Raw genomic sequence first — 12435 nt, 5'->3', positions numbered from 1 at the left:
GGCGGCTTGGGGGGCAGCAGCTCCTTGGAGCGAGACAGGACTCGCCAAGCCCTAAGCCAGCAATGCCAGGCCATGATCCTCCTGCTCCCAAGGACAAATGGGAGGGACAAATTTCATCCCCTGCTTGATAGAAAAAGCACAGCAGCAGTGGCACAGGCCTCTTCCAGGTTCAGTAGGGTGATACTTTGGGGAAGATTTGTGGGGGTTGTTGTTTGGGGGCAGGGGCGGTTTGGGATTTTTTTGTTTGGTTGTTTGTTTTTTTTTTTTTTTTTAAGTCCATTACAGCTACATACTATCAGCGAAGTCCCCAAAACATCCCCAGACGATCAACCCCAAAGAGAAGCAGCAGCTCTCTTTATTTCCCGGAGCCCCTCAGGTCCTCTCTCTGCTGCAGTCTGTCCCTATGCTGCTTCTGCTCCACAGCAGCCCACCTCCAACATCGCAGCAGCCCTCAGGCCCAGGGTGAAACGCTCCCCCGAGGCCCAGCCAGCCTCTGCTCGGAGGTTACACACGTCCCATGGCAGATTTAGACACAGCAAAAACAACGGCTGCAAACTCAGGGCAGGAAAAAAAACTTTTTCCACCCTGTGGGACAGGGCGTTTGGGAGGAGGCGATGGTGCAGCAGGTACCCGCTGCCTGTCGGGACGGGTGTGGGTCTACCACAACGCTGGCGGCTGCTGCTGGGGCTCCAGGAGCGCACGGAGTCGGGCCTGGGAGTCATTTAAATGCTGTGCTTGTAGGAAATTGCTTCTGACCCCACTTGGAGCAGTGTTTTCCTGCCTTCCAGGCCACCGCTTGGTCTCATCGACGGGCTGGCCCTGCTCGGCACCGAGTCCGTGGGGCGGAGGGCGTCCCTCGGTGCTTCGTCCCCAGAGAGGCTCCAAGGTGGGGGTTCCCCAGCCGAGGACGGACAGACGGCAGAGGCTTCTCCTCAGGCGGGGGCTCCCCACCGCTCCCTTACAGCCGGTACCTCCGCTCCGCGTACCTCCCCAGCCAAACGAGGGCAAAAATAAAGGTGGTTTTTCTTGCAGGCGCTAAATAAACCCGCAGCCTCTGTCTTTCTTGGGGCGGCGAGGGGCAGGGTCGCGGGGCCGGCGGCCTCCGCCTGGGCCTGGCTCCTGGGCCAAAGCCGGAGCCCGGGCTGCCCCTAATCCGGGGCGATAACCGGGATGCGGCCGGAGGGGATTGACCGGTTAATCGACGTTAAACGGCTGCAAACCTGCGTCAGAGCCGGCTAAGCCGCTGCTGAAGGGATTCGGGACGCTTCTGGCCCAACGGCGGCTTAAGCCAGCGCCGTTCCCCCGAGGGCCCTCACGCCGCCCGCCCGCGTCCGCGAACCCACGGTACCGGGGCCGAGGCGAGGCGGTGACTCTGCACTATCACGCGGTGGGAGGCGGAGCGGAGGGCGCCTCTAGCCAATAGCAGCGCGGAGAGGCGAGAATGTCAGCCCGCGCGTCCAATTAGCGTCAGGGAGCTGGGAGAGTGCCCGCTGTCCTCTGCCCCGCCGCTCCCGCGCATGCGCAGTGAAGAGCCGGCGCCCCCGCACAAAATGGAGCCCGGCGGGGGCCGGGAGGGCGGCGGGGGGGAGCGGAACGGCACCCGGTGCTGCTCCCCCGCCGTTCCGGTTCGTAGCCGCCTCCCGCCGCGTTACCGGAGCGGCGGAGGAGGAAAGCAAAAAAGACCGAATGCGAGGTCCCACCGAGATTTGAACTCGGATCGCTGGATTCAAAGTCCAGAGTGCTAACCATTACACCATGGGACCACTGGGTGCACACCCCGCCGCCGCGCCCTCAGTCTGTCCCGCCGCTGCCCGCGGGTGAAACCGAGCCCCCCCCGCACGCCCCGGCCCGGTTGACCCCCCCGTGACAGCGGGGGTTTGTTTCCCTCCTCCCTCCGGTACCGGTTGTGCTGGTGCGGAGCATCCGCTCCGCTCCACACCCGGCCTTGGAGTGGGGGGGGATCGAGGGGACCGTCCCGTGTCCCCGCCGCCGGCAGCCTCCGGACCCTCCCGGGGGGCACAAGGGCACCGAGAGCGACCCACCGGTCGCTCTCGGTGCCCTTGAGCCCCCCGGGAGGGTCCGGAGGCTGCAGAGCGGTTGGGAAGCAGCACCGATGCTGCACGGCCGGGATACAGCTGCATCCCCGGGGGGAGCTTTGCAGAGGGTCCATCCCCCCCTCCCAGCACCCCCGGGCAAGAAAATGATATTAATTATTCTTACAAACCCTATTAAATCACGGTACCGGCCCCGTTTGGGTGCTACCGGCACCAAGGACAGGCCGTAGCATCCTCTGGGATGTCCCCGAGCTTCACCGCTGCCACCCCCATTCCTCGTCCCCAGCCCTCACCACCCATTTCCCCCCTTTATTTCTCTATTTTTTCCCTATTTCCCCCCTTTATTTCTCCATTTTCCCCTATTGCCCCCTTTATTTCTTTATTTTTTCCCTATTTCCCCCTTTATTTCTTTATTTTTCTCTATTTCCCCCTTATTTCTCTATTTTTCCCTATTCCCCCCTTCATTTCTCTTTTTTCCCTATTTCCCCCTTTATTTCTCTATTTTTTTATTTCCCTCGTTTCTCTATTTTTCTCTGTTCCCCCCTTCATTTATCTTTTTTCTCTGTTACCCCCTTCATTTATCTTTTTTCCCTATTTCCCCCTTTATTTCCCTATTTTTCCCCTATTTCCCCCTTCATTTCCCTAATTTTCCTCTACTCCTCCCTTTATTTCTCTATTGTTCCCTATTCCCCCTTTATTTCCCTATTTTTCTCTATTTCCCCCTTATTTCTCCATTTTTTCCCTATTCCCCCCTTCATTTCTCTATATTTTCCTCCCACCAACTCCACAAAACCACACAAACACTAATTTTTTTTTTTTGCTTGTTTGTTTTTTTTTTTTCTCTTTATTTTTAAAAATGAAACAGTGGAGTAAAGCGGTTTGTGGCCAAAAAAAAACCCAAAAAACAAACAAAAAAAAAAACCTCGCTGGAAGAGCACTGGAGCCCACGTCCATCCGTAATCCCAACTCCACATCCAAGCCAACAAACTGCCTCGCGCGAGGGGACAAGGGAAGAACACGGATTAGAAGAGGCAAGGAGGAGAGGGAGGGGGAAAAGGCGAAAAGAAACAAATCAGCTGAAAAGAGGAAAAACAATATCATTACAGGAAAGTACAATTTTTTTTTTTCTGAATAGCCTGAAATTGTATTGGAGAAGCAGCACCCTTGGGTGCACCCGTCCCACGGACAAGGAGGTGCTGGGTGCTCCCGGCGTCGGGGTGCAGTGATGCAGCACCCCAAATTGAGCTCAGTCGCCCCCCTCGTGCTGCCATCAACCTGCTGCCGCCGTCCTGCCCCCAAAAAGCCACTGGGAAAAAAAAAAAAAACAACAAAAAAATTCCCCCAGCCAAAAACGGGGTTCAGCCCCGCCAGGCCGGGGAAGCGAGGAGGATGGAGGTGTACTGCTGAGGGAAGAAGTCAACAGCAAAGTTCAAAAGGAAAAAAAAAAAAAAAAAAAAAAAAAAAAAAAAGAAATGGAAGTTTGAGCATTAAAAAAAAAAAAAAAATCAGTCACAACCAAACATTTCAGACTGCTGAGGTCTGGAGCTTTTACAACTAATGACCACTTTAAAGTGAAAAGAAAGCCCATAAATTCTATTTTTAAAGAACATTTTTCTTTGGAAAAAGAGAGTATTTTTTTTTTTCCCCTAAACTACAGCATGTGGAGTTGCCACTACCTAGTTTTTAATCTATTGTCGCTAAGAGGTAGATAAACAAAAATGAATTGGTTACATATAAGGTCATGCCCCCGGGTTTGACGTGCGGCGAAGCTGAGGGACTCCACGGGCACCGGCCGCTCGCGGCTCTCAGGAAAATCTTGAGCTTCACGGGGGGGTTTTGCCTCCTCTGGAGCCACCCTAAAATTTGCCGGGTTTCAATTTGGCCGCCGGAGCCACGGGAGGCGGCAGTGGCACGGGGGGGTCGTGCTTTAGGGCCAGATTTCCTCCTGAAGTCAAGGAATGTGATCCCGTGATGAATCCAGATGTGCTTCGAACGAACCAACGCAATTAACTGCTGGGTAACGAACGCTCACACCCATTACGGCCATTTTAAGGATTACTTTCCGCCCTGATTCCGGTCAATCCCATCGATTTTCCAGGATGATCCGCCAACAGCGATGGGAGAGCCTGGCGAGCCCAGCACCATTCCCTGTCTCCCGTCCCTGCCGTGGGCAGCTTTGCCGGGGCCGTGCTCCGGATCAGCCCTTCCCCGCCCCGAAACATTGGCAAACTCCTTCCCGCTGGACTTAGTGTTGCTTTGCAGAGACCATTTCCCAAACTGGTCCAAAAAAAATGGCTTCAGTTCTGTCATACATCCCAATTCCTGGGACTTAAATTATTACCTTTTTTTTTTTGTTTTTTAAGCAAAAGATCTCTTTCGGTGTTAGCTTGTGCTGATCTGCAGCACCCAAGTACTTTCCACAGTTCATAACCCACCGCTCTACCGCACTGGAGGGGATGGGCTGCTGCTGTGGTCTGGCAGAGCATCCCACCGCCACCCAGCAAAGCATCTCGCCATGCCCTGGCAGAGCATCCCACCACCGTGGTCTGGCAGAGCATCCCACCGCCATCCGGCCAGAGCATCCCACTGCCCGGTCCGGCAGAGCATCCCACTGCCACGGTCCGGCAGAGCATCTCACCATGCCCTGGCAGAACATCCCACCGCCGTCCGGCCAGAGCATCCCACTGCCACGGTCCGGCAGAGCATCCCACCGCCACCACGCCCTGCCGCCGCTCAGAGAGGTATTCGTCTTCAACAAAAAACTAAATAATTCTGTAACGTACAGTAAAGCAGCAGGGACCACACGCACACCCGAGTCAGCCCGGGGCTGACTTTTCAAGGGGTCCAACTTGGCCGCTATCCCATCCCACCGCCCTCCCGGCACCCCCGGGAGCCTTCCTCACCAGCTCTCCTCCTCCTCCTCCACCCCACAGCTCTCCCTAACCGCAGGGCGGAAAGCCGGGATGCCAAAACTGCCTCCCCACCAGCCAGGAGGGTCTCTGCTGAGCTCGGGGGTGCCGGTGGCCGGATCCTGCTGCGGGGGGCGGTGAGGGACCCCCCGTCCGTCCCTCGGGGCTCCCTGGCAGCTCTGAGGTAGTTTGCACGTGTACGTTTCCAGCTCGCAGCACCTTCACGGTCTCCAAAAAAATTCATGATTTAAGAGCCTCTGGCTGGTTTCGCTCTGCTCTGGATCTCATCCACAATCACAAATGAGTTAAAAAAGAAATAAAATCAAGAAAAAACAAAAACAAGACAAAAGGCTGATTCGATCGAATGGAGACGCATCTCTCTCCTCCCCACGCACTGTCGATGCAGAGCCGCCATCGGGCATCCCGAATTAATTCTAGCCTTGAACGGTTATTGCCAAGCACCCGCTCCGAGGCCGCTTCCCAAGCGCCGGGTACCCGGCCCGTGGCCACCCACCTCCAACCAGCAGACCAAAGCCTCCCAAGCTCAAGCACCGCTCATTCCCGCTGCCCCATCGCCGCTCCCGGCTCCCAAAGCAAATCCAAAGCCACATCCTTCACCCTCCAGCTGGGAAAGCCGACAGCCGGACTCGGCACAGCACAACCCCAGCGGCCGCCGGGAGCCAGCGTGTTATGAGGATGCTTAAATATTTCCGTGCCCTCTCAGGAGAATACGTGTTTCACAGGATCACACCCATTTCATCCAAACAAAACAAAAGCTACAACGGAAAAAAGAAATTAAAAATGACTGAAAAAAAAAATCAGAACCTCTCAAAAAAAAAAAAAAAACACCAAACCCTTGGTTACTAAATTCTCCGAAAACAAGAAAGTTCCAAAAATATCAAAGCCTATGTTGTGTGGACCAGCAGGGGACAGGGAGGGAAGACATACATCAATAAAAAGAAATTAAATTACAGAAATGTCTTCAACTGTCTTATAGCAAGTCTGCGTTTCTGATTTTTTTTTTTTCAGAGTCTAAAAAACACTCAAAATAGTTGGAGCTAGAAATTTAAAAAGATTTTTTTTTCTGGCACTGATTAACTATCTGACTAACTTTTACTGCTTTTTTCTTTTTTTTTTCTTTTTATGCACTAAAAAAATAAAAACAAACCCAAAACCTAATGCCCAGGAAACATAAAATGTAGCTTAGAGGCAGTTTCTTTTCAATATTTACAATGGATTTTCCTCTAGTTTGACTCCGTAAAACCCTTCCGTGCTCGTCAGCCGGGTCAGGCTGCAGGGAGGGAGCGCGGCCCCGGCGTCACTGCTGAGCCCACGCGTGCTTTTAGTGTCTGAGAAAGTGTCCAGAGCTTGGAAGAGAAGAAACATTAGCTGGGATTTGGGGATTTTTTTTTCCTTTTTCTCTCTTTTTCTCCAGCTGAATAGCAAAAGAAGACTCTGATAGCATTAAAACGAGGCGAACCCCCAGACCCAAGTCTCTCCGTAGCGCGGTGGTGGCTCATTCCAGCGATGCTTTGCACGGGCTACGGCACCGAGGAGCCCCAAGTGCTTCCAAGACGTGAATTTGTTCATCCTCACAACCAGCCCTGTGAGGTAGGAGAGCAGCATCACCCCACCGGGGGGGAAACTGAGGCACGGAGAAGTGCTTTGCTTGCTTGCTTTCCTTGTTGCCCCATGGCAGGAGAGGCAGGGAGCAGCACAAGCTCTGCCTGCTCGCTGCCTGCCTGCCTGCAACTCCTCCCCGGCACGACCCAGCGGGCAGAAACCCGTTTCACCCCGCTCCCCTCTCCTGCCTGGAGGCTCCCTACGTCCCCCTGCCCCAACTTCAAAACTCCGCATCCCTCCTCACCCCACGGACAAGGATGTTTCCAGACAGCAGCCGACCGCCCGCACACCCCAGGACGGGGCAGGGCTGGGGCTGCTCCTTGCTCATGGAGGGGGGGGAAAAAAATAACATGAAAAAAAATAAAACCAAATTATTTTTGCTAGGATAAAAACAAGGCAGAGAGGAGCCAAAGGCACCGCTCAGCCCTCCGTGCGGAGGTTTCCCCTAAATTACCTTTTATTCTGGTGCAAAGAGAGCGGCTAGAGGAGCTACCGCGGGGCCGGGGATCCTTTCTGCTTGCTTTCGGGGTTCGCTAGAGCTTTTTTTTTTCCTGCTTATTCATTCCAGGCCTGATCCAGGGCTCACTCGCGTCTCCTGCCACCCAGGCCAGCCGCGCCGGGGATCCCGCTTTATCCCGCTTTCACTCTTTCCAGCTCAGCTTGGCTCCGGAGAAAGATGGGAGATGCTTGGAGGCGTCTTCCTTACTGCAAATCACTTTATATAAATCATTTCCCTTGGGAAAACAAAGAGATTCCCCCCCAAAAAAGCACCGATCGCTGCGACGTTACAGCAGTGGGGCCAGCCTGGGGGGGAAGCATCAAAGATTTCCCTGAATCATCAGATTTTAGGTCAAGATCTTCTCACTGCAACAACCAGATGAACAGGACTGGGGGTGCTTGGGGTGGGATTTGGATTTTTTGTTTTGTTTTTTTTTTTTTTATCCCTCAATGATACAGTTTGAACCAGTTATCAAAAACGCTTGCTGTTGGAAAAGACAATTATAATCACCGATGTCTGAATACACTGTTCTGTGCAAGGCTGGAAAAAAAAAAGTAGAGAGCCAGAGATTTCAAGTAATAAGAAACCGTTTTCTCCTAGGACAAATACCAGTCTTCCTTTAAAAAAAAAAAAAAAAAAATTAAAAAAAAATGAGGAAAACCCCGCGGAAGCCCCTCTCCCACTGCCCCGAGGGGCAGGAGCTGCTGGCCGGGCACTGCCAGCCCTAATTTTGCTCCTTTGAACCCCAAATTCATGCAAAAAAAAGGGTCAGCGCTTCCCTACCACCAGTGATGGGCCGGATCCTCCGCTCCTCACCCGCCCCAAATTATCTCTGGGGGGAGGCGCGGGGCGGCGGGATGGGGACGGCAGCGCCTGCCGCTCCCAAATTCACTTTACCACCACCGAACTTTTTGTATTTTTTTAACTAACATTCAAAGAAGGGTCTTTTTACTGCAGGTACGGTGAAAAATAGCAAGATGGGACTTTAAAAAAAAACCCCGTGAACCTTTTAGAGCGGGCAGAGAGGTTCAGGCCCATCGGTCCTCAGGGTTGGATTCATCTTCTCTCTCCGCGATGTGCGTTTATATAAAAAAAAATTGGCTCCTATTAATTTCTCTCTCTCTCCTTCTCACTTTTTTTTTTTTTTTTTTTTTTTTTAATTGCTTATCCTCGGTAAAACGGAGGCAAATCTCTGTAAAATATTTAACAGCACCATAGTGGAGAAGATGGTTCGACGCTGCCTCCGTGGCAACACAGGAGGCCGATTCGTTTGGGTTCTGGGATGTACATAAATATATATATATGTATATATATATATATGGCTTCCAAGTGTTTGAAAAAAAAAAAAAAATCGCCTGAGCTGGTGCAGTTTAAATACCAGCAAACCCCATGTACCCCACTTTGCATAGTCAACGCTGCCTAGGAGTCCGTCCTCACATCCCCGGGAGTGGAAGATTTCTGATCCCAAAGCTCTTTAATAAGCTGATTTCTCGATGGAGCTGGATTGAGAAAGGCCTTTCAGCCAGTGGCGGGTTTTGGTTGGTTTTTTTTTTAAATTTAATTTAAAAAAAAAAAAAAAAGAAAGAAAAAAAGAAAGAAATTAAGTTTTGCCAATTGAAAAAGTCGGTGGGCTCCAATTTGTCCAAGGTCTCGAAGAGTCGCGACATCTGACAGCTCTTGTGTTGTGATGAAATTCATTAACTGGCTTGAAAAGGCCAAAAAAAAAAAAAGCTGCTGCTGCCATCTTTTCCACTATGTCTGAAATTCCTGTCGTTCTCCATAGAGAGCTCATAACACTTGGTTACCTGCACATAACTCCTGGCTCATAAGAAATTATGAAACTTAACTTCTCTTTTCATTAAAAAAATAAAATATTCAAGACTATCAGCTTTTATATAAAATATCAGCAAGCCCAAAAAAAAAAAAAAAAAAAAAATCAATTGCTGAGGTAACTTCATACCTTGAGGTAGCTTTTTTTTTTCTTTTCTCTTCTTTTTTTTTTTTTCTTTTGTTTTTTTTTTTTTTTCTCTCATTGCTCAAACACACAGCAATACCTGGCCTTCCCCCACATCTCCCTGTTGTTGCAATGGTTTAAAGGACAGTAACTGCTGCCATGTTCCCTTATCGATGAACCACCCGCCTTCCCGATGCTGCATGAGCTGAACTGGAAGCTGGGTTTGGCTTTCGAGGATGCGGCCAGGAAAACGCCTGCTCGAGCGGGAGGGCTGGTCTCCACTTCAGAAAATAAACAGGTAAAAGCATCAGTGCGAGGTTTGTTCCAAATTCCCTCCTTTTAGCCTCAAATTGGCTCGCCCGGGGGTTGCTCCCCGGTCTCCTCCCACCAGGTGGGTGCGGGATCCGGCATCATCCCTCTCCCTCAGAATTAATCCCAATTTTGCTTTTCCACCCTGCCGCCCCAATTTGCAGGAAAATCAGCGTAAATCCACATTTCAGTTGGATTTGCAGCAAAAAAACGCGGCACGAGGGCTCGGCCCCAGCCCCGCCGTGGAGACAAGACCTTCCCCTGCCTGGAAGAGGCGATGGCAGCAGTTACTGTCCCTTCCAAATATTCAATATTAAAAACAAATCATTAAAATATATCTAACATATAAAATCCACATAAGAGTGACGGGAATCAGTAACCATATTACATTCGTTTGACGTATATATTTGGTATCGTCTCATGAGAACAGTTATTCTTACTGCAGAAAGGAGGGTGGTGGTTGGTGTAGTTTGTTTTTTTTTAAATAATGAAAAAAATACCTTTATAAACTAGTAAAAATGTGCCAAATTTCAAGAATATTTTTTCCCCACCTAGAGAGATGTGGAGGGGGGGAATAAGACACAAATAACCCCAGGGGAGTTCATGTGAGCTGGCACCTCCCCAGTTTGCTAATAAAAATATTCCCTGGGTTTTTGCTGGAAAAAAAAAGGTATTCCCCCACAACTGAGCCCCCGGAGGCTCCGACGGGATTTTGGGCCACAAACCTCCTGCTCCGGGTGGGGAAAGCGAGGCCGAGGGCAGCTGGCAGAGGACGTGGCAAAGGAGTCGGGAACAGCACGGGCCCCGGGCGAGCGGCAAAGCCGAGTCCCCCGCAGCTGGGCATCCCTCCGCTGCTCCCCTCAACCCACCGCCTCCCTCCCGACCCCCCAAACCATTCTGCGTGCGTTTAGTTCCCATAATCTGATTACTAAAGAGATGAAGATTAATTCGATGTTTCCTACCAAGCAGGGGTTTCTTTGCTTTTTTTTTTTTTTTTTTTGGTGGTGGTTTATTGCTGTTGTTTGAAGGGAGGAGGGAAAAGCAAAAGCCCTTCCCTCGCCCGTTCCCTTCCCCGGACAGTTTGCCTCATCTCTAGGACAGGTCGTCACCTCCGCAGCGGAGATCACTGAGAAAAATGGTCGCGTGTCCCACTTCTGCCGTTAATTCATAGGCTTAAAAAAAAAAAAAAATTAAAAAAAATTTTTTTTTTAAACTAACCTAAAATGAAAAGAAACATTCAAACAACTGAAAGAAAAAAAAATATCGTCCTGGAAAATAGAGGTGCTCTCCTGGCTTCTAAGGCTTTACAAGGCACTGCACTGCAGGCAGCGCGGGCAGGAGGAATCCTGCCCTCCCGCCCGCCGGTGGTTCGGAGACTGGAGCGGTGCAGAGCTCCCAAGGGACCCAAATCCACTTGGTGCTAAGGTGGGGGGTTTTATCTTTTTTTTTTTCCCCCCCTGCAATGGATCTCATTACCAACTGGGGTTGGTAAGAATCCACTGCAATTTCTCTTAAAAAAAAAAAATTAAAATAGGAAAAAACAAAAATTAAATGCTCCAAAAGGCTTAATGTCGCTCTGGGAATATCCACCAGCCGCGGGGAGGGAGGGAGGGAGGGGTCGGGGAGATGCAGCCGCCGGGCGCCCCGGCTGGGACAGGACCTCCAAAGGCTACTTAAATGAGAGGGCAAATGCTGCACCCGCGAGAGGGGACCCAGGGCCGCGGTGGCCACAGCTTCGCCGCACCGGCATCCCTGGGCACCCGGCACCGTGCCGGCCTCGGCAGAGCAGCCGGTTGGCCCGGCACGTTGCAGCACCTCTCGCTTCATTTAAGTAGCTGTCCTGGCACGTGGAGCTAAAAACAGATCTGATTTCTTTTTTTTTACCCTAGCCATCTACCTTGGAAGCCAATCAAACTGCCTTTTAATCTCGATCGGTTAATGAAAAAATTAGCATCTGTCTACGGTAACTGATTCCCAGCCACTCTTAAGCCCGGCATTGGCTTGTTCCGCTTTTCACGTTGGTGTCGGTGCTGCTCTTATTTCCTCCGCGCTTGCGTCTGGCCGCTCTGTCCCTTCTGGTGCTGCTGCTTCACCTGGGCCAGGATGTCTCGGATCTTGCGCTGAGCCATCTGCGGATAAGAGGAGCAAAGCAGGGAGCTGGGGGGGACCCCGGGGGCAAGGGAAACGGCTTTGCACGTCATGAAAGATGCTACAGCGTTCAGCAGGGCTGGGTGAAGTTGCCCCTGGAGAGCCTTTCCTGACCTATTTTTACCGTGGTTTCCTCCAGAAGCTGGGTTTGGGAGGCGATGCTCTGTGTGTGCCCACACTCCCACAGCTCTCCCTCCTTCCCCCACGGTCCCACACCTTCACCCACGGCAAAGAGCACAGCTCACCGTCACCCACTTTTGCAAACACCACCAGCCAGGCGTGGAAAACACTTCCACGGGAGGATACACAGGTGGACACAACCCCATACGAGCCATCAGAGAATCCACCAGTGCCAGTGCAGAAGCTGCCAGGGCCGTACCTGGCTGGCATAGAAGTGCCCAATGATCTTCACGATGACCTGCTCATTCTCGTCGGGGGTCTGGTCCCGCGGCACCACCACCTCCGCCGCCGTCAGGTTCTGCAGCTCGTTGACCTGTGGGGAAGGGGCAGAGACCACCCCGTCACACCCTGCGGGAAGGACGAGCCCCTCCGGGAAACCCCAGCCAGGCCACTGGGAAATCTGTCCCTGGGATGTCTCCAGGCACTGGCACAACGCAGCCACCCTCCCAGGGATGTCCCCCCCCAGGGTGCTCCCATCCCCATCCAAGCATCGCTTCTGCTTACGGTTTTGCCCCCTTTGCCGATGACCCTGCCCGCGGCTGAGGCGGGGACCCGGATGTGCGTCTCCAGCTTCACTTCTTCCTTCGGTCCAAAGAAGTTTTCCTCCTTCAGCTTCCCATAAATCCTGCCTTGCGCCTGCGGAGGGGAGGGAGCACGGAGTCAGGCATCACCCAAGATGTCCTACCCCTGCATGTCCCCACTGGCTCAGTGGGTCTCCATCCCCGGGACCCGGGATGGGACAGCATCCCATGAAATCCC

General features: G+C 52.1%; 1 protein-coding gene and 1 non-coding gene across 3 annotated transcripts in view; both read right to left on the bottom strand.

The window, feature by feature from the left end:
- Positions 1-1691: 1691 nt before the first annotated feature.
- TRNAQ-UUG (transfer RNA glutamine (anticodon UUG)) lies at positions 1692-1763 on the bottom strand. Its single transcript has one exon. It is a non-coding gene; the product is annotated as a tRNA-Gln (tRNA).
- Positions 1764-11384: 9621 nt separating this feature from the next.
- The window catches only part of IGF2BP1 (insulin like growth factor 2 mRNA binding protein 1), a 29306-nt gene continuing 28255 nt past the window's right edge, over positions 11385-12435 (bottom strand). For both annotated transcript variants that reach the window (XM_087769910.1, XM_087769911.1), the window contains 3 exons: positions 12181-12312; positions 11876-11989; positions 11385-11477 (listed from right to left, as the gene is read on the bottom strand). In XM_087769910.1, the coding sequence (XP_087626036.1) occupies positions 11385-11477; positions 11876-11989; positions 12181-12312 (339 nt within the window). The remainder of the gene's footprint in view (positions 11478-11875; positions 11990-12180; positions 12313-12435) is intronic.

The sequence above is a fragment of the Nipponia nippon genome, unplaced genomic scaffold (genome assembly GCF_047370975.1).
Source record: "Nipponia nippon isolate SJK-2023a ecotype South Korea unplaced genomic scaffold, ASM4737097v1 scaffold_32, whole genome shotgun sequence".
In the NCBI taxonomy this organism is placed as follows: Eukaryota; Metazoa; Chordata; class Aves; order Pelecaniformes; family Threskiornithidae; genus Nipponia; species Nipponia nippon.
Note: the sequence above shows the minus strand (reverse complement) of the source record. Positions and strands in the feature narration are given on the sequence as shown.